Genomic DNA, 22,753 nt, shown 5'->3' on the forward strand with positions numbered 1-22,753 from the left:
AATCACTGCTAGCGTCGGTACGGGAAGTAGGGACTGCACAGTGCCAGGAGCAGGTGAGTATAACGGGGAGGGGAGCGCTGCGCTGCGCGATATTCATCTGCTCCTCGTTCCAGCCGCCGCTCCGTCTTCTGCAGTGACGCTGAGGTCAGAGGACGCAATGACGTAGTTAGTGTGCGCCCTCTGCCTGAACGTCAGTGGAGAGGAGGCGGAAGATGGAGCGGCGGCTGGAACGAGGAGTAGGTGAATATTGAAAGTGCCGGGGGCCTGAGCGACGGAGAGGTGAGTATGTTGGGGTTTTTTTATCACAGCAACAGCAAATGGGGCAAATATCTGTATGGAGCATCTATGAGGCCATAACGTTTGTGCAGCACTATATGGGGGCCATAATGTTTGTGCAGCACTATATGGGGGCCATAACGTTTGTGCAGCACTATATGGGGGCCATAACCTTTGTGCAGCACTATATGGGGCCATAATGTTTGTGCAGCACTATATGGGGGCCATAACGTTTGTGCAGCACTATAACGGGGCAAGTGTCTGTATGGAGCATCTATGGGGCCATAACGTTTGTGCAGCACTATAACGGGGCAAGTGTCTGTATGGAGCATCTATGGGGCCATAACATTTGTGCAGCACTATAATGGGGCAAGTGTCTGTATGGAGCATCTATGGGGCCATAACATTTGTGCAGCATTATATGGGGCAAGTGTCTGCATAGAGCATCTTATGGGACCATAACATTTGTGCAGCACTATAACGGGGCAAGTGTCTGTATGGAGCATCTATGGGGCCATAACGTTTGTGCAGCACTCTATGGGGCAAGCGTCTGTATAGAGCATCTTATGGGGCCATAACGTTTGTGCAGCACTATATGGGGCAAATGTCTCTATGGAGCATCTTATGGGGCCATAATCAACGTTTCTGCAGCACTATATGGGGCAAATATCTTTATGAAGCATCTTATGGAGCCATAATCAACGTTTCTGCAGCACTATATTGGGCAAATGTGTCTATGGAGCATCTTATGGGGCCATTATTAACCTTTATGCAGGATTATATGGGGATCCTGATTCAATATGGATATTCAAAAACACTTAACCTACTGATGTCTCAATTAATTTTACTTTTATTGGTATCTATTTTAACATTATGGGGATTCAGGAACGTACCTTGGCTCAGTCATACAGTTTCAATAGAGTTAAGGTTCAAATGGGGGAGGGTTTTTTTTTGGGGGGGCACCAAACTGATTCTTTGCCCCGGGTGCAGGAAAGGCTAGATACACCTCTGGGTATCTGCGCTCTGCCAGGCAGGTAGCCCAGTCGCTGCTATTCGCCCTTGTTGTCACTCTCCTGTGCTTCCCTCTCCGGCACGTAAGCTAAAAGTTGTTCGTCCTTCTGTATCTCACTATTTAGTAGTTACAACACCTCAGGCTGTACGGCCTCTCACCCGTCCTTCTGCCTCAGACTGCTCCAGTCTGCTGTCCAGCACCGTCTAAATCTTCCTAACTGCTTAGCAACTAACTCCTCTTCCCGACCAGAGAAAATAGCTCCCCTTAAGTGGGTTGTAGAGCTCCCCATTCTGGCCTGGAGTCAGAAGGGTGTTGTATGTGCAAATTACCTGTTAAGAGGAATCTTCCATTGCTCCCAAGCGTGACATCACACTCCCCGTGAGGAAAGCAATGCCACTGTGACAACCAGGACCCTGGGGCATCACACTCCCCAGATAAATCCAGTACTCCCGAATTTGGAAACGAAAACAACAGTTACAGGTTATTAAAACTTTTTCTTCTCTTTATGGGAGGCATTTCTTTAACGTTGCATTAACTATATAAAGTGCAGAAAATAACTTTGCTTCCCTTTATGGGAGGTTTCTTTCTTGAACGTTACATAACACAAATGTAAACATTTTTCAAGTGCACATTACATTAATAACACTTTTGGTTCCAAGGCAGGTCCTCAGGCCTGCATCCTCCTGGACTGGACTTAGCTGGATCTTCTCCTTTGGGGGCATTGGCATGGACTGCACGATTTTGGCTAGTGCAGCCACACTTTTGGTCAGTTCCTGGATCTGGAGATGTAGGTCTGCAGAGTATTTTTTCAAAGTCACTGAGCGTGTGGGGCTTCTCCAAATATTGTGGCAACAAGGCCACTCCTGGTATATAGGGCATAGATAGCAGCATTATTGGAGCTGTTACTGTGGTGGGGTCTGGCCTATTTGCAGGAGCTGCGGGCACTGTGGGGACTGGTGGCATTATGGGACCTGCGGCTGCGACCGCCGCTAGTCCTCCTCCCAGGTCCGACATTTCCATTCCCCCGTGCTAACCTTCAGTCTGGCTGACATCTCTCCTCCGGAGTCTGCAGCGGTTCCTCCTGTGTGCAGTTAGTCACTCTTTCCAGTCCTCCGTCCAGGGCTTTGCAGCGTCTTCACTTGCGTTCTCCTGCATGGCATCCTCACTTGCGGCTTTCACTTCAGGCTCCACCCACAATAGCACACCCTTTTTTTCCTGCGCTCCTCGCAGCACTCCTTCTTGCGGCTGTTGGTGGTTATTTTGAAAATAAAGTGCTCGCACCATGTGACGCAGTGATGGCGGCAGTTATGGTGTGACGCAGTTATAGCGATGTTTTGATGGCGATGTTTTAGAAACCCATTAAAGTCTCTGGCATACAACTTAATAAAGTCTTTCTTTTAACCACAGTCTCATAGGTGCACAAGACCCGCTTACTGGGTTGGTCCATCCTGTTCGTGACGCCAAAGTGAAACGCCCACCAGGCCCGTGGGGTACATAGTACCGAGTACAGTACTTAAAGGGATGTTTCACGGCGGTGGCGACCTGGTCCGTGGCCATGGGTGCCAATGTTAAAGGGAAGGTCTTTACAGGGGTGTGTGAATTAATAAAAGTTTGTGATGCCACCTGTGGTATTCGGTCAGAGGTGACCAACGCTGCTTAACCCCTTTCTGACCTCGGACGGGATAGTAAGTTTGAGGTCAGATCCCCTGCTTTGATGCAGGGCTCCGTGGTGAGCCCGCATCAAAGCCGGGAGATGTCAGCTGTTTTGAACAGCTGACATGTGCCCGCTATTAACTAGTTAAATGCCGCTGTCAAACGCAGACAGCGGCATTTAACCGGCGCTTCCGGCCGGGCGGCCGGAAATGAGCGCATCGCCGACCCCCGTCACATGATCGGAGGTCAGCGATGCTTCTGAATAGTAACCATAGAGGTCCTTGAGAACATCAGATCGCTGCTATGTAGCAGAGCCGATCGTGTTGTGCCAGCTTCTAGCCTCTCATGGAGGCTATTGAAGCATGGCAAAAGTAAAAAAAAAATTGTAAAAAAAATGTGAAAAAAAAAAAAAAAATATAAAAGTTTAAATGTTTCAATGTTTAGGCACATCAGGGGCTCTCCAAACGCAACATGGCGTCCCATCTCAATTCCAGTCAATTTTGCATTGAAAAGTCAAATGGCGCTCCTTTCCTTCCGAGCTCTGCCATGCGCCCAAACAGTGGTTTACCCCCACATATGGGGTATCAGCGTATTCAGGACCAATTGTACAACAACTTTTGGGGTCCATTTTTTCCTGTTACCCTTGGTAAAATAAAACAAATTGGAGCTGAAATAAATGTTGTGTGAAAAAAAGTTAAATGTTCATTTTTATTTAAACATTCCAAAAATTCCTGTGAAGCACCAGAAGGGTTAATAAACTTCTTGAAAGTGGTTTTGAGCACCTTGAGGGGTGCAGTTTTTAGAATGGTGTCACACTTGAGTATTTTCTATCATATAGACCCCTCAAAATGACTTCAAATGAGATGTGGTCCCTAAAAAAAAATGGTGTTGTAAAAATGAGAAATTGCTGGTCAACTTTTAACCCTTATAACTCCCTAACAAAATAAAATTTTGGTTCCAAAATTGTGCTGATGTAAAGTAGACATATGGGAAATGTTACTTATTAAGTATTTTGCATGACATATGTCTGTGATTTAAGGGCATAAAAATTCAAAGTTGGAAAATTGCGACATTTTCAAAATTTTCGCCAAATTTCCGTTTTTTTCACAAATAAACGCAAGTTATGTCAAATAAATTTTACCACTAACATGAAGTACAATATGTCACGAGAAAACACTGTCCGAATCGCCAAGATCTGTCGAAGCGTTCCAGAGTTATAACCTCATAAAGGGACAGTGGTCAGAATTGTAAAAATTGGCCCGGTCATTAACGTGCAAACCACCCTTGGGGGTGAAGGGGTTAAGGGAAAAAGAAAACCAAACCTACAGGGCCCTGTGTACAAAAGTGATTGACTCCTCAACATAGTAACTGGTTGGGCCACCCTTAACATCAATAACTGCAATCAAGCGTTTGTGATAACTGGCAATGAGTCTTTTACAATGGTCTGGAGGAATTTTGTCCCACTCCTCCTACAGAATATTGTAATTCAGCCACATTGGAGGGTTTCCTAGCATGAGCCACCTTTTTAAAGGCACACCACAGCATCTCAATCGGATTAAGGTCAGGACATTAACTAGGCCACTACAAAGTGTTAATTTTGTTTTTCTTAAAGCATTCACTTGCTGGTATGTTGTGGACAAACATGCAAAAGAATAGGAAATCAGGAAGGTGGAAAAAAACTTTTTTACACAATTGTATATGGGACCGGAGGAAATAGCTGAGCACTGTGCCCTGCAGTCCCATAGACAATGAATGGAGCAGAGGTTCCAGAGCACCAATCTTGAGATTCATGAATGTCCCAGCAGTGGCAACCACCAATGATCAGCAAGCCATCCCCTATCATGGGGATACCAGATAACTTTCTCCAATGGCTTCTCCTGCTGCATGCCAGTCTCTGTGTATTGGACCTTCATAAGAGTGAGATGGCATTTTTCCCCTTTTTTAGAATATTTTTTATTTGCAATGCATTATATAATACATTAGATTGTGCCATTAAAAATACAACTTGTCCTGCAAAAAAACAAGTTTATTATATGGCTGTGTAAACCTGCCAAAAATATCTGTAGAGTCCATAGGCAAAAAAGGTGAACGAAACCTCTGCACAGGAAATTTCCAATGTTTGAGTGTTTACCAGTAGTCTAAATCTAAAATTATGAATTATTTTGCTTACTTTACTCAAAGTTCTTTAATAATTGTGTTATTCTCAATATAAGACTGAAATCCTAATGTATGGTAATGACAGCAATGCTGCCAGCAACTAACCCTAATAAACAATAGCGCCATCAGAGTGACTCACATGCCAGCCATTACCCAATAATCAATGCCGCCAGGAGAACGTTGTATTATACATAAGGGCATTTAATAATTATGTAAAAAGCATACTGTTATCTACCAGAAGATGGCATCAAGAGAAAATTTTAGGCCGCTGGTGTATAGAAGGAACGCTGATGCATTGTATTCCGGATCACTGTTTTAACCCCTTTCCGACATTGGGCATAATAGTACACCCTCTCTTTGATGTGGGTTCCGGCGGTGAGCCCACATCTTTTCTGGCACATGTCAGCTGTTTTGAATCGCAATCCACCAGCTACTATTAACCTGTTAAATGCCACTGTCAAACACTGACAGCGGGATTTAACATGCGCTTCCAGCAATCGCTCCCGAAACCCACCCATCGGTGACCCCCATCACGTGATCGCTGGTCAATGATGGATTGGCATGACAACAAGAGGTCCCCTGCAGACCTCTATGGTTGTCAATGCCGGATTGCTATGAGTGCCGATCACCATAATGAGTAATTCTGCTACATACAGACAATTTGATCATCGCCTGCATGTAGCAGAGCCGATTGGTTAAGGCAGCTTCTAGTCTCCCATGGAGACTATTGAAGCATGCCAAAAGTAAAAAAAATGTTTTTAAAAATATTTAAAAAATATAAAAGTTCAAATTGCCCCCTTTTGCCCCATTCAAAATAAAACAATTAAAAAAATCAAAATACTCATATTTGGTATAACCGTGTTCAGAATTGCCCGATCTATAAATAAAAAAAAGACTAACCTGATCGATAAACGGCGTAGTGAGAAAAAGTCAAAACACCAGGATTACGTTTTTTTTGTCGCCGCGATATTGCATTAAAATGCAAAGATGGGAGATCAAAAGATCCGTATCTGAACCAATATGATACCATTAAAAATATCAGCTCAGGTCCTCAATGCAGAAATAGGCATCAGGACCTGAAATTACGTCACGGCTTGCTGTGATTGGTCGCGTCGCGGTCACATGGGCGGCACGCAACCAATCACAAGCCGTGACGTAATTTTAAAAATGCGCGCGTCTCCTGCCTCCCGTGACGTCACGGCTTGTGATTGGTCGCGTCGCCCATGTGACCGCGACGCGACCAATCACAAAGCCGGAACGTAATTTTAAAATACTGAATGCCTAGAAGGACCTGAAAATTACGTCACGGCTTGCTGTGATTGGTCGCGTCGCGGCCACATGGGCGGCACGCGACCAAACACAAGCCGTGACGTCACGGAAGGAAGTAAAAGCGCGCATTTTAAGCAAAGAACGCTGCTGGTTCCCTCGGTGAGGTCCAGGCTGCGTCGGAGAGGTGAGTATAGCAATATTTTTTATTTTAATTCTTTATTTTACACATTAATATGGTTCCCAGGGCCTGAAGGAGAGTTTCCTCTCCTTCAGACCCTGGGAACCATCAGGGATACCGTCCGATACTTGAGTCCCATTGACTTGTATTGGTATCGGGTATCGGTATCGGATTAGATCCGATACTTTGCCGGTATCGGCCGATACTTTCCGATACCGATACTTTCAAGTATCGGACGGTATCGCTCAACACTAGTCTTCACCCAACCCGAGATCATGAAAAATGGAGACGCTATGGGTCTCGGAAAATGACGCAATTTTTTTAAAATAAAGTTTGGAATTTTTTTTCACCAGTTAGATAAAAAAGAACCTTTACATGTTTGGTGTCTATGAACTCGAAATGGCCTGGATAATCATAATGGCAGGTCAGTTTTAGCATTTAGTGAACACAGTAAAAATGGAATACAAAAAACAACTGTTGGATTGCACTTTTTTTGCAATTTCACCACATTTGGAATTTTTTTCCCGTTTTCCAGTACATGATATGTCAAAACCAATGATGTCGTTCAAAAGTACAACTTGTCCTGCAAAAAACAAGCCCTAACATGGCCATTTTGACAAAAAAAATTTAAAAGTAATGGCCGTGGGAAGAAGAGGAGCAAAAAACGGAAAAGCAAAAATGAAAATACCTCTGGTCATGAAGGGGTTAATAGAGTTTGTCTTGCACCTGGCAAATAAATCTCATTTACTGGCATAGGAGAGTTGATCTGTTTGGTCAATGAAGAAGTAAAGATGTAATAAAGGCAACATTGTCACTAAACTGCATTATGACTAATTTGCTGGATGCCAGAAATACAGTCAGGAGAGGTTGTCTTCTCACCTCACCTCATTGAGATGAGGATCTCATGGTGGACTCCTGTGTACTACAGCATGATATGGAACTGCACACACGCACGTTTTGTAAAATGAATCCATCAACGCAGTATGTGGGGGAAAGCCACTGTTTGGGCACATGGCAGAGCTCAGAAGGGAGGGAGCACCGTTTGAGTTTTTGAACATAAAATTGTCTGGAATCAATGGCGGGGCCGTGTCGCATTTGGAGACCCCCTGATGTACCTAAACAGTGTAAAAACCCCAATTATAACTCTAACCCTAACACAGCCCTACCCCTAACCTTATTCCCAACCCTAACCGCAACCATAACCCTAACCACAGCCCTAATCCCAACCCCAACACCACCCTAACACCTCAACCGTAACCTCAACACAACTCTAAACCTAACACAACCCTAACCCCAACACAACCCCACCCCTTGCCCCAACCCTAACCGTATCTCTAACCCCAACCCTAACCCTAGCTCAACCCTAACCCTAGCTCTAACCCGACTCATAGGGTCTATCACAGTGATCAAAATGAACCAATAGGAAAAATCTATTGTTGCCGGGCACCGGCCGGCAGATCTCGGCGGGCACACTCTGCATGTGCCCACCATTTTCTTCCAGGAAGAAGACGCCAAGGGCCGGTGGACAAAACCGGAGGGTCCAGGGATGGCGGAGGTACCGGGGGGGGGGGGTGTTGGGGGACCCCATTTCTCTCTTCTCTGGTCTGCTAGATTATATCAGAGGAGAGAGAAATGAATGGGAAATCTGACTTTTTTTTGCGATCGTTGTTATTTGGTGAATAACAGCGATCACAAGACTGGAGACGGTAAGAACCAAATCCCTCGGTAGCTGCTATACCCTTATTTCTCAGCGCCGTATAATAGTGGTGCTGCGGAATAAGGCCCCTTAACTGCCCAGGTTAAAAAACGCATCATGGTCGTTAAGGGGTTAAGGCCAAGTCACATGACCATATTTTCCTCCAATATTATTCCATGGCGCAGTGCAGATGAGCGATTTTCTGCACTAGTTTCTGCAGTATGTCGGGTAATATTTGTCTAACTTTGGGTGCGAAAAAAATAGATCCCATGCGGATCAGCCATCAGTTTTTAGAGACACAATTTTTAACAAAATAAACTGTATTTGCTTTTGTAAATGTTAATAACTGATGATACAAAAACTGTTGCCATATGGATTACATACTGATCACAAAACAGAAGGAAATTGTCCATTTTTTCTGGATGAGAAACAGACTTTTTTATACACTGGTGTGAACCCGGCCATTTTACAGGATTTGCGCTCGTTCTCCACCTCATTCGCTTAACACTTTCCTGGTTTCCATACCTTGTGTCCTAGCTCCACATCCTACAACCTGCAGGAACATTGCTCCATTATATGAGCCTACTGCTGGACTCCAGCACTGTAGCTGTATGGATCTGTGAATGGAAATGTACAGAAAGCTCCTCACACCCGTCCTGCAAGCTGCATGCATTTTACTACAATGGAAGACTAGTAGCGGCCAGAGTTGCGTTCTCTTATATTCCTGACTACCCACTACCAATATTCCTGACGTTCTTGGTACCATTCACTTTATGCATACATGCTGAGCAGCATCCGGGAGATACTCAGAGCAAACGCACTGACATCAGCCCTGACGGCTTGAACATTTACTGCATGGAAGCTAAGTAACAAGGCAGAGAACTTCATAAGCTTCCTAGGAACATAGGAACAGCTTACTGTACTTTAATAGCTGTCACCCCCCGGCCATCAAAAATGCTATCCCTAAATCTCAGTTCCAACGGGTTAGTAGGATAGTCTCTGATGAGACTACAAAAGTAATTAGATTAGATGAGATGCAGGACAAATTTTGCACAAGGGGATATCCAAACGCAACATTGACTAAGGCCAGACAAGGTGGTGCTTCCACAAGGGCCAATGACAGTGGTAAACGTATTCCTTTTGTCAGCACTTTTCACCCTTTTTCAAATCTAGTACAGTCCACTATCAGACGCCACTGGAATCTATTGTAAAAAAGTTATCCTACCATCCCGGAAATTAAGTTGCCCTTCCTCTCATGTTTCTGCAGGGCTAAGAATAGGGATAAATATAGGGATAAATTGATAAAGGCTGATGTGGGTTCTAAAATTCTCATACCCAGGCAAACTTTTTTGCAGACACAGAAACAAGGTACCTTTCCTTGCTTGAGTTGCCTACAATGCAACAACGTACAAAAAGGTCATAAAGTCTTCCATCCCCATACGGGGCAAGGTATCCCAATTAAGGGCTTCTACACATGTGAGTCCTCTTTTGTTGTTTACCTAATAAAGTGCCCATGCGGCCTAGCCTACGTGAATGAAACTACTCAGCCGATCAGGGATAGGGTGTCACAGCACAAGTCTACCATTCGTTGCAAGAAAAACCATTTGCCCCTCTCATATCACTTCCACGAAAAGAATCATAACATATCCCAGCTTAGGTTCCAAGTTCTAGAACAAATTGACCCCAATTGAAGAGGTCTTAATAGGATCAAAATGCTTAAAAAAAGGAAAGCCTTCTGGATATTCACACTCCAGACCGTTGAGCCCAAAGGGCTTAATAGGGAATATGATCTAGCATCCTTTTTGTAAATGTATATACTGTATATGCTTATTGTGATATGACATAATACTTGTTTATTGTTTTTAATTATTTCTTTCCTTTTATTCTAGAATCGGTAACACAACACCATTCACTGCACTGGGCACCACTATCGTCCTGCATGGTATAGTGCATATAATATTGAGCACCGCTGTATTCGCCCTTGGTCTCATATTGGTTCGTTTGTGCCTTCTCTATTACCTTTTAGCCCAGTTTTCTTCTTTTCTTTCCTTTCTTTTCCTCTTTTTCCTCTTCCTCTTATTGGCCCTAGTTTGCCTCCGATATATTCTATATATCTTCCTTGGCATAGCTCTAGATCCCGCCTTCCATATATCCCATATATCTTATATGTCTTGGCTATTCTCCTTATACCAATAATGATGAGTCCCCTTTTTTTCGCTCCCCATCTGGGATTCTGCGCATGCGCTCTTTTCCCTAGGCGGTCACATGACCACTATGGCGCTACCGCCAGCCGGGATTTAAACCCGGAAGTAATACAGCACTGCGGCGTACCTCCTGCTGCACGGCACGCTCTTACGCCCCCTCTTCACTGATCCAGACACAGGTAAATACAGGGAGACATTGTCCCCCATGCCCCCGATTAGCTCTCAGGTTTTTACAGTATGTACACCTTCATTACAGCGCTTTGCTCCCGCAACTTCTGTTGCTCCAGACCCCGGCGCTGATTCTCCTTTCTTGATTGGTGTCCTTCCCTTCAGCTATTAGGCACAAATGTGCTATATTCTCTATGCCCCTATTTCCTTTATCTCGTGATTCATTATATGTCCTGTGATCTTTGTTTGCCCTCTATAGTATTTTTCCATCGCAGCAGGCTTTCAGAGTGTGGACGCACTTTTTTTCTCCTTTATTGCCTCTACATCCAGGTATATTTTGCCTCAGTGTAATCTATTTCTTTATATTTCTTTATATTTCCTTATTCTTTTTTTTCCTGGGCTATCTATTTCTACCACTTTTTAGTGGGCACCATATATGTCAACCCTCTCACCAGATACGACATAATATCTGGTTTATACTATGTACACATGCCATTAATGCCTGCTCATATTTTCTAGGTCTCTCACTTGATACTCACTATTATTGGCTGTTTAGACCATCACAGATACAACTATCAAAGTCTCTATATTATCATATACTGTGTTCACTCTATGGAAGATATATCATACTACGTATCCTTCACTATTTAGTGTTATTGGGATTCTATGCTTCATTATAAGTAGTCATGTATATAGTTGCGTCACTGTGTATTTCCCTTAACATGCTACACAGCACGATCTGCAGCCTCACTGGAACCTCCAATAGTCACGGAGCACTCACTCTGTTTTTGTACATATGTTCTTGTTTGAATAACATATGATCATTAATATTGTATATCATTTCTCTGATTCTATTTGCATCATATGACATTGCGTGTTTACTGATGGTGTTTTCACCTTATGTATTCGTAGAACATGTCAAAGAATTGTCTGATGAAGGTCCTATGCCAGACCGAAAACGTTTATTAGTTATATTTTTTGTCTGGATGCATTAATAAAAAGGAAGCAAAAATACTTTTCAAATATCGAGTGCCAAGTTCTCTTGCTATTAGTATATGAGACATGGTTTACATAAAGTAAACCATTTCAAATCCATTAGATTTTTACATATCCCTCACTAATGATGTTAGTAGTTTGTGTGTATAAAAATTTTGGAGCTCTAGGTGTTAAATTAAAGGATTAATTCACAGAAAAAACTGGCGTGGGCTCCCGCACAATTTTCTCTGCCAGAGAGGGAAAGCCAGTGACTGAGGGCAGATACAGTGCCTTGCGAAAGTATTCGGCCTCTGGAACTTTTCAACCTTTTCCCACACGTCATGCTTCAAATATAAAGATACCAAAAGTAAATGTTTGGCGAAAAATCAACAACAAGTGGAACACAATTGTGAAGTTGAACGAAATTTATTGGTTATTTTAAATTTTTGTAGAAATTCAAAAACTGAAAAGTGGGGCGTGCAATATTATTCGGCCCCTTTACTTTCAGTGCAGCAAACTCACTCCAAGAGTTCATTGTGGGTCTCTGAATGATCCAATGTTGCCCTAAATGCCTGATGATGATAAATATAATCAACTTGTGTGTAATCAAGTCTCCATATAAATGCACCTGCTCTGTGATAGTCTCAGGGTTCTGTTTGAAGCACAGAGAGCATCATGAAGACCAAGGAACACAACAGGCAGATCCGTGATACTGTTGTGGAGAAGTTTAAAGCCGGATTTGTATACAAAATGATTTCCAAAACTTTAAACATCCCAAGGAGCACTGTGCAAGCGATCATATTGAAATGGAAGGAGTATCATACCACTGCAAATCCACCAAGACCCGGCCATCCCTCTAAACTTTCATCTCAAACAAGGAGAAGACTGATCCGAGATGCAGCCAAGAGGCCCATGATCACTCTGGATGAACTGCAGAGATCTACAGCTGAGGTGGGACAGTCTGTCCATAGGACAACAATCAGTCGTACACTGCACAAATCTGGCCTTTAGGGAAGAGTGGCAAGAAGGAAGCCATTTCTCAAAGATATCCATAAAAAGTGTTGTTTAAAGTTTGCAACAAGCCACCTGGGAGACACACCAAACATGTGGGAAAAGGTACTCTGGTCAGATGAAACCAAAATCTAACTGTTTGGCAACAATGCCAAATGATATGTTTGGCGTAAAGGCAAAACAGCTCATCACCCTGAACATACCATCCCCACTTTCAAACATGGTGGTGGCAGCATCATGGTTTGGGCCTGCTTTTCTTCAGCAGGGACAGGGAAGATGGTTAAAATTGATGGGAAGATGGATGGAGCCAAATACATGACCATTCTTAAAGAAAACCTGTTGGAGTCTGCAAAAGACTTGAGACTGGGATGGAGATTTGTCTTCCAACAAGACAAGGATCCCAAACTTAAAGCAAAATCTACAATGGAATGGTTCACTAATAAATGTATCCAGGTGTTAGAATGGCCAAGTCAAAGTCCAGACCTCAATCCAATGGAGAATCTGTGGAAAGAGCTGAAAACTGCTGTTCACAAACGATCTCCATCAAACCTCACTGAGCTCGAGCTGTTTGCCAAGGAAAAATGGGCAAGAATTTCAGTCTCTCAATGTACAAAACTGATAGAGACATACCCCAAGCGACTTGCAGCTGTAATCGCAGCAAAAGGTGGCGCAACAAGGTATTAAGTTAAAGTGGCCGAATAATATTGCACGCCCCACTTTTTAGTTTTGAATTTCCACAAAAATTTAAAATAACCAATAAATTTCATTCAACTTCACAATTGTGTTCCACTTGTTGATTCTTCACCAAAGATTTACATTTGGTATCTTTATGTTTGAAGCATGATATGAAGGAAAAGGTTGAAAAGTTCCAGGGGTCCGAATACTTTTGCAAGGCACTGTATTAATAGCCTAGAGAGAGACCATGGTTATTGGCCCGCCCCTGGCTAAAAAAAATCTGCCCCAGCCACCCCAGAAAAAGCACATCTGTAAGATGCTCCTATTCCGGCACTTAGCCTCTCTCTTCCCACTGCCCTGTAGCAGTGGCATATGGGGTAATAAGAAGTTAATGTCACCTTGCTATTGTAAAGTGACATTACCCCTGGTTAATAATGGAGAGGTGTGAATTAGACACCTATCCATTATTAATCCAATAGTATGAATGGGTTAAAAAAATACACACACATTAAGAATAAAGTATTTTAATAAAACAATTAAATACAGGTTTTCCATCTTTATTACACTCTCAATACAAGTGAAGCCCTCATTCTTCTTTAAGAAAAAATCCAAAATAAAAAAGCAACAATAACCCATACCTGTTCGCTGTACAGTCAAGTCCCACGCTGCAATCCATCTCAAGGAGTTAAATAGTTTACAACCGGGAACAATGCTAATGCTACTGGCCGGGCTGTAAACCATGGAGGAATGAATGAAAATCTGCCTGCACAGCCTCCCTGCATGACCGGACATGAACTCATTAGCGTGGGAAAGTTGCTGAACAGTTTCCCATGCTGTCAAGTTCACCTCAGGTCAGGCTGTAAATCTGCGCAGCCTCAGTGATGTCAGCGGTAGTCATCCCCGCCTGACACATGGTAAACTGACAGCGTGGGAAAATGTTCAGAAACTTTCCCATGCTAATGAGTTCATGTCCAGTCAGGCGGGGAGGCTGATCAGGCAGCTTTTCTTTCATTGCTCCGTGGTTTACAGCCCGGCCGGTAGCATTAGCACTGCTCCCGGTTGTAAACTATTTAACCCCTTGAGATGGATTGCAGTGTGGCACTTGACTGTACGGTGGACAGGTATGGGATATTGTTGCTTTTTTAATTTTGGATTTTTTACAGAAGAACGAGGGCTTCGCTTGGATTGAGAGTGTAATAAAGAGGGTAAACCTGTGTGTTTAATTATTTCATTAAAATACTTTATCCTTAATATGTGTGTATTTTTTAACCCACTCATACTATTCTTATTGACACCTCTCCATTATTAACTAGGCTTCATGTCACCTTACAATAGCACTCCTTATTACCCCATATGCCACCGCTACAGGGCAATGGGAAGAGAGTGGCTAAGTGCCGGAATAGGCGCATCTTACAGATGCGCCTTTTCTGGGGTGGCTGGGAGCAGATGTTTGTAGCCAGGGGGGGCAATAACCATGGTCCCTCTCTAGGCTATTAATATCTGCCCTCAGTCACCTGGTTTTCCCTCTCTGGCAGGGAAAATTGCGCTGGAGCCCACGCCAGTTTTTTCCGTGAATTAATCCTTTAACTTAACACCTACAGCTCAAAAATTTTACACACACACACTACTAACATTTTAAGTGGGGGACATCCATGTGTCATATCCTGTCGGGTTCTGTAATGATTTTACAGATGTCGACAATTGTATTATCGGCTATTCTGCTACTTAACTCTATATGAAATATAAATAAATAAATATATATATATATATATATATATATATATATATGCACCTATACTATGTGTAGACATTTAGTCTATCTATTCTATTTTAACCTGTCAGTGTGGTTTTACATTACACCACTGAATTGCCGGCTTTTCTAAAGGACACCGGTGCGTTTTTCTCGCAAGTCACACTGATGGTCCGTGTGGTGTGCAAGTTTTTCTCGCACCCATAGACTTTCATTGGAGAGTCTCGGCCGATATACGGTGCAAATTGCAGCATGCTGCGATTTCACTAGCACATGTAATATGGCCGAGAAAACAACGGATGATGGAAGCTGCCCCATAGATTAACATTGGTCTGAGTGCTGTGCGATTTTTTTCTCACATAGCACTCGTCCGTATTTCTTTCTAGTGTGACCCCGGCCGTATTTTGAGTCTGGGCCACATTTAAGGGCTCCATCTAGTCCGCTCCTTCTGTTGCCTGTAGGTTAGCAAAAAAGAGGAAGAAGGGAGAATCTACCCACATTATTTGTAGCCCATAACCATAGATCTAGATTTAATCAAGACTATTAGCAAAGTTGTATCAACTTTTAAAGCACTTATGCAATACTAATGACTGAAAGATTGATATTAAACAGGTCAGGAAAATAGATCCTACCTGACCGGCGGTGTCCAGGATTTCAAAATGGACAAATTCTCCATCTATTGCAGCCGTGTGTCTATAAATCATTTCTGTGAAGAGAGGAAATATTCTTTACCATGACAAGAATAAAATCACATCCATTAAAATGTCTTCATACTGTATGTATTATCATAACTAACCTCAAAATGAACGCTATAGACTAGCTGATTGCAATCTGTCACTCTCAAGTTACTGTGAAACTACAACTTTCAGCAAGATGTCCACCAATCTCATGATCTGCTGTAGATGTATGCAGATGTACGGTGGGTGTACATGTGTAAGGAGGTGACAGAGTCCATCATGTGTCTTCCCCTCTTTGGACACTGTACACATGTATCACTTGCGGCACCTTGTAATTTACTAATATTAATGTAATGTTGCTGTACTGTTTATGTACTGTAATATAGATATGTGTCATGTATAGAAGTAGGGATAGAATAGAAGATAGCATAGGACAATAATGGGAATAGATTAGTGGGGCACATTAGAGATAGGGAATAGGATTATTAGCTTAGTTTTAGTTAGCATTAGGGGTTTGTCAGTTGGGAGTGGCTACAGAGCTGTGCAGCATAGAGCAGTGGGATATGGAGAGGGAATTCCTGGTCAGGGTCAGTCAGGATGCAGCAGTGAAGAAAGACAGTCTTCTAGACATGGGGATAAGGCTGCTAAGGCAGGAAGGGGTCCCAGGCTGAGTGACGTGCAGGTGGTCACCAGCGTGAATAGAAACCAACCCGAAGAGGACCCGGGGTCTGTGACTGGGGCAGGTGAAGCTGAGATGGTGAGCCTGGCACCTTTTCCTATTGAAGCCGGACCAGGGGATGGTAGGAAGCTGGTGAGCCTAAAGGCACGGACAGGACAGAGATTGTCCAGAAGCGGGACAGAGATTGTCCAGAAGCGGGACAGAGATTGTCCAGAAGCGGGACAGAGATTGTCCAGAAGCGGGACAGAGATTGTCCAGAAGTGGGACAGAGATTGTCCAGAAGTGGGACAGAGATTGTCCAGAAGTGGGACAGAGATTGTCCAGAAGTGAGGCGGGGACTGCCAGAAGGAACAGAGGTTGCCGAGAAGGCAAGGAAAGCTTGAGAGATGCCCCTCTGTGTTCACTGCGCTGCACGTGTGATGGATACCCTACTGCTCAGTAAAGTTAAACTGTTGAAAAAGGACATTGTCTCTGAAGTGGTTGTGGAGCTCGTAGATCAAGAGCTGGAGTGACAGCAGCCGAGGGGACTTTGACAGTGAATGTGAGAGTACTGCTGCGCACGCTGCACATGCAGCAGAAGGGACATTGTATTTCATCTGTGGGGAACCAGGGGGTGGGAACGCTACAGCCTTTTGCCACGACTACCACCCTGGCTGCCATACAGAATTGGCGTAATCGACAGGATTGCGATGCCTTGTATGCAGAGAGTGGAGGAGCCTTGAAAACGGCAAAGATGGTGGTCGTTAGAGACTTTAAGATGGCGCTGAACGCTGACATGAAGATGGCGGTCAGTGGCACAAAAAATGGGAGTGGTGCCGCCAATCGTGAGCTGAGCATCCTAAGTAGAAAAGGGTGTGAAGACCAACTTGGCAGAAGCAGTGGCCTGAGCCAAGACCACCTTCCATAGTGACTGGTGCCCATCTGAGATGGGCACTGCAAAGGAAGAAGCCCAGACCCCTACTGCAGATCCCTGAGGAATGGAAGGAGACTGAAGCCGAACGGGTGGGGCAGCCGGAAGTAGCTCCACCCACGAACAGTCAGAGTCCAAGAGAGACGCCATTCCCACCCGAGTTACCTGTCTCCATGCAGCAGCAGAGTATGTCCTTCAGCGGAGGAATTGGGCGGCAGGACTGGAAGAGGTCCGTGGCCCAGGCGAAGTCAGACTCTCATCCTGGGGGCTGGTGGATGGCAGAACTGGAGGACTGGTTCCCATTTAGCTGGCTGGAAAGGAAGAAGATTGTCTGGAGCTGGAACACTGCGGGTTCAGAGAAGCAGGAGCTGGAAGCAGCGAGAAACCGGAAGTTGTGGAGAGAAGGATCGTTGCAGCCGTGACCCCGAAATCGCGTGGGTGCAGTGGAGGACCGTCGCAACCGGATGCAGCCCCGGTGAGTGTGACACCGACCCTCACCCCAGTCCACGCACCTGCTACTGCCCAAGCATTTTCTCCAGTCCCCGCACCTCCCCACGGCGGCTACCTAGATGAGCCCCGGGTGTTGTGAGTTTGGATTCTGGGCTCCCCCGGTGGCCGCTTGTGGAATTGGACTTGTCATCCTCTTTCCTGTTTCACCTGGTTCCATCAGTAGTGGGTGTCGCTATTTAAGCTCATTTCTCTGGTGGTTTCTTGCCGGTCAACAATGTTATCTGATGCCTCTCAGTGCTTGTTCCTGCTTCTAGACAACCACTAGATAAGTTGGACTTTTGTCCATGTTTTGTTTTGCCTATTTGTTCCAGTTCACAGCTGAAGTTTTGTTACTGTGTCTGGAAAGCTCTCGTTGATCAGGGATTGCTACTCTGGCGTTATGAGTTAATGCCAGAGTTTAAGGTAATCTCTGGATGGTGTTTTGTTAGTGTTTTTCTGCTGACCATGAAAGTATACTATCTGTCTTCTGCTATCTAGTAAGCGGACCTCAAATTTGCTAAGACTATTTTCCTGCTGCGTTTGTTGTTTCATCTGAACTCACCGTCATTATATGTGGGGGGCTACTGTCTTCTTTGGAATATTTCTCTAGAGGTGAGCCAGGTCTTATATTTCCCTCTGCTAGCTATTTAGGTCTTAGGCCAGAGCTGGGCATCTAGCTATAAATAGGAAATGCTACCTGGCTATTTCTAGTTGCGCGGCAGGCTTAGTTCATGGTCAGTATAGTTCCATCTTCCGAGAGCTTGTCCCTCTATAGGCTTGCTATGATCTCTGCCTGCAGAGATCATGACAGTTTGACCGGCCTATAAAGTGTTAAAGACCCAGGTTGAGAAAGGAGAGTTATAAGAAGTCTGCTGGAATATTTTTTTTTTTTTTTTTTTTTTTCTCCTCCAGTCTGCCTTGCTGCAGTCTTTTTTCTCTCTCTCCTCCTAATCTCTGTATGCTCTGTGTGCACCTGACAATAATGGATCTCCAGAGTGTAACTGCGGGTTTGAATAATCTCATCACGAAAGTACAAAATTTACAAGATTTTGTGGTACATGCTCCGGTATCTGAACCGAGAATTCCTTTGCCGGAGTTCTTCACAGGGAATAGAGCTAGCTTCCAGAATTTCCGAAATAATTGTAAGCTTTATTTGTCCCTGAAGTCTCGTTCAGCTGGAGACCCTGCTCAGCAGGTTAGGATTGTGATTTCCTTGCTCAGGGGTGACCCTCAAGATTGGGCCTTCTCATTGCCAGCAGGGGATCCTGCGTTACGCGATGTGGATGCGTTTTTTCTGGCCTTGGGCTTGCTTTATGAGGAACCTCATTTGGAACTTCAGGCAGAAAAAACTTTGATGGCACTATCTCAGGGGCAAGACGAAGCTGAAGTTTTCTGCCAAAAATTCCGTAAATGGTCTGTGCTTACTCAGTGGAATGAGTGCGCCTTGGCGGCAACTTTCAGAGAAGGTCTCTCTGATGCCGTTAAGGATGTTATGGTGGGGTTCCCTTTGCCGGCAGGTCTGAATGAGTCCATGACAATGGCTATTCAGATTGATAGGCGTCTGCGGGAGCGCAAACCGGTGCACCATCTGGCGGTGTCTATGGAAAAGACGCCAGAAAGTATGCAGTGTGATAGAATACTGTCCAGGAGCGAGCGACAGAATTTTAGACGGAAGAATGGATTGTGTTTCTATTGTGGGGATTCTACTCATGTTATATCAGCATGCTCTAGGCGTACAAAGAAGCTTGATAAGTCTGTTTCCATTGGCACCATTCAGTCTAAGTTTATTTTGTCTGTAACCCTGATTTGCTCTTTGTCATCCATTGCCACGGACGCCTATGTTGACTCTGGCGCCGCTCTGAGTCTTATGGATTGGTCCTTTGCCAATCGTTGTGGTTTTGATTTAGAGCCTTTGGAGACTCTTATTCCTCTGAAGGGGATTGACTCCACCCCATTGGCTAATAATAAACCACAATACTGGACACAAGTAACCATGCGTATCAATCCGGATCACCAGGAGATTATTCGTTTCCTGGTGCTGTATAATTTACATGACGATTTGGTACTGGGATTGCCATGGTTGCAGTCTCACAACCCAGTCTTGGACTGGAGAGCAATGTCTGTGTTGAGCTGGGGATGTAAGGGTATTCATGGGGACGTACCTTTGGTTTCTATTTCGTCGTCCATTCCCTCTGAAGTCCCTGAGTTCCTCTCTGATTATCAAGACGTCTTTGACGAACCCAAGCTTGGGTCGTTACCTCCGCACCGTGAGTGCGATTGTGCCATAGATTTGATACCGGGTTGTAAATATCCAAAGGGTCGTTTGTTTAATTTGTCTGTGCCGGAACATGCTGCTATGCGGGAATATATAAAGGAGTCTTTGGAAAAGGGACATATTCGTCCATCTTCTTCTCCCTTGGGAGCTGGGTTTTTCTTTGTCTCAAAAAAAGACGGCTCTTTGAGACCATGTATTGATTATCGGCTTCTGAATAAGATCACTGTTAAGTATCAATACCCATTGCCATTGCTTACTGATTTGTTTGCTCGTATAGAGGGTGCTAAGTGGTTCTCTAAAATTGATCTTCGTGGGGCGTATAATTTGGTGCGGATCAGGCAGGGGGATGAGTGGAAGACCGCATTTAATACGCCCGAGGGCCACTTTGAGTATTTGGTCATGCCTTTTGGTCTTTCTAATGCCCCTTCAGTTTTCCAGTCTTTTATGCATGATATTTTCCGCGATTTTCTGGATAGATTTATGATAATATATCTGGATGATATTCTGATTTTTTCTGATGACTGGGACTCTCATGTCCAGCAGGTCAGGAGAGTTTTTCAGGTTCTGCGGTCTAATTCTTTATGTGTGAAGGGGTCTAAGTGCGTTTTTGGGGTCCAGAAAATTTCCTTTTTGGGGTATATTTTTTCTCCCTCTTCCATTGAGATGGATCCCGTCAAGGTGCAAGCTATTTGTGACTGGACTCAGCCCTCCTCTCTTAAGGGTCTTCAGAGATTTTTGGGCTTTGCCAACTTTTACCGCCGATTTATTGCTGGTTTTTCGGATGTCGTTAAACCACTGACTGATTTGACCAGACAAGGCGCTGATGTTGCTGATTGGTCCCCTCATGCTGTAGAGGCCTTTCGGGAGCTTAAGCGCCGTTTTGCCTCTGCCCCTGTGTTGCGTCAGCCTGATGTGAATCTGCCTTTTCAGGTTGAGGTTGACGCTTCGGAGATCGGAGCTGGGGCAGTGTTGTCGCAGAAAGGTTCCGACTGCTCCGTTATTAGGCCTTGTGCCTTTTTTTTCTCGCAAATTTTCGCCCGCAGAGCGGAATTATGATGTTGGGAATCGGGAGCTTTTGGCCATGAAGTGGGCGTTTGAGGAGTGGCGCCATTGGCTCGAGGGGGCTAGGCATCAGGTGGTGGTATTGACTGACCACAAAAATTTGATTTATCTTGAGACTGCCAGACGCCTGAATCCTAGACAGGCGCGCTGGTCTTTATTTTTTTCTCGCTTTAATTTTGTGGTGTCATACCTACCGGGTTCTAAGAATGTTAAGGCAGATGCCCTTTCTAGGAGTTTTGACCCGGACTCTCCTGGTAATTCTGAACCCACAGGTATCCTTAGGGAGGGAGTAATTTTGTCGGCCGTTTCTCCTGATCTGCGGCGGTCCTTGCAAGAGTTTCAGGCGGATAGACCGGATCGTTGTCCGCCTGATAGACTGTTTGTTCCGGATGATTGGACCAGCAGAGTCATCTCTGAGGTACATTCTTCTGCATTGGCAGGTCATCCCGGAATTTTTGGTACCAGGGATTTGGTGGCAAGATCCTTCTGGTGGCCTTCCCTGTCACGAGATGTGCGAGTCTTTGTGCAGTCATGTGACGTTTGTGCTCGGGCCAAGTCTTGTAGTTCTCGGGCTAGCGGACTGCTGTTGCCCTTGCCTATTCCTAAGAGGCCTTGGACACACATCTCGATGGATTTTATTTCAGATCTGCCTGTTTCCCAGAAGATGTCTGTCATCTGGGTGGTCTGTGACCGTTTCTCTAAAATGGTCCATTTGGTTCCTCTGCCCAAGTTGCCTTCTTCTTCTGAGTTGGTTCCTCTGTTTTTTCAGAATGTTGTCCGATTGCACGGTATTCCTGAGAATATTGTTTCTGACAGAGGTACCCAATTTGTGTCTAGATTTTGGCGGGCATTCTGTGCTAGGATGGGCATAGATTTGTCTTTTTCATCTGCTTTTCACCCTCAGACTAATGGCCAGACCGAGCGGACTAATCAGACCCTTGAGACATATCTGAGGTGTTTTGTCTCTGCTGACCAGGATGATTGGGTTGCTTTTTTGCCATTGGCAGAGTTCGCCCTCAATAATCGGGCCAGTTCTTCCACCTTGGTGTCCCCGTTTTTCTGTAATTCGGGGTTTCACCCTCGATTTTCCTCCGGTCAGGTGGAATCCTCGGATTGTCCTGGAGTGGATGCGGTGGTGGAGAGATTGCATCACATCTGGGGGCAGGTTATGGACAATTTGAAGTTGTCCCAGGAGAAGACGCAGCGTTTTGCCAACCGTCATCGTCGTGTTGGTTCTCGGCTTTGTGTTGGAGATTTAGTGTGGTTGTCTTCTCGTTTTGTCCCTATGAGGGTCTCTTCTCCTAAGTTTAAACCTCGGTTCATCGGCCCTTATAGAATATTGGAGATTCTTAATCCTGTTTCTTTCCGTTTGGACCTCCCTGCGTCCTTTTCCATTCATAACGTTTTTCATCGGTCGTTATTGCGCAGGTATGAGGTACCTGTTGTACCTTCAGTGGAGCCTCCTGCTCCGGTGTTGGTTGAGGGTGAGTTGGAGTACGTTGTGGAGAAAATTTTGGACTCTCGTGTTTCCAGACGGAAACTCCAGTATCTGGTCAACTGGAAGGGTTACGGCCAGGAGGATAATTCTTGGGTCAATGCATCTGATGTTCATGCTTCTGATCTTGTTCGTGCCTTCC

The 22,753-nt window shown here is 44.6% G+C and overlaps 1 protein-coding gene across 1 annotated transcript in view; it reads right to left on the reverse strand.

Moving 5' to 3' along the window:
* Positions 1 to 22,753, reverse strand: part of LOC143806939 (ras-related and estrogen-regulated growth inhibitor-like) — a 265,866-nt gene that overhangs the window by 41,208 nt on the left and 201,905 nt on the right. The window contains exon 3 of the mRNA XM_077288011.1: positions 15,657 to 15,730. Within this exon, the coding sequence (XP_077144126.1) occupies positions 15,657 to 15,730 (74 nt within the window). The remainder of the gene's footprint in view (positions 1 to 15,656; positions 15,731 to 22,753) is intronic.

Source organism: Ranitomeya variabilis, chromosome 2, assembly GCF_051348905.1.
Source record: "Ranitomeya variabilis isolate aRanVar5 chromosome 2, aRanVar5.hap1, whole genome shotgun sequence".
NCBI classification, from domain to species: Eukaryota; Metazoa; Chordata; class Amphibia; order Anura; family Dendrobatidae; genus Ranitomeya; species Ranitomeya variabilis.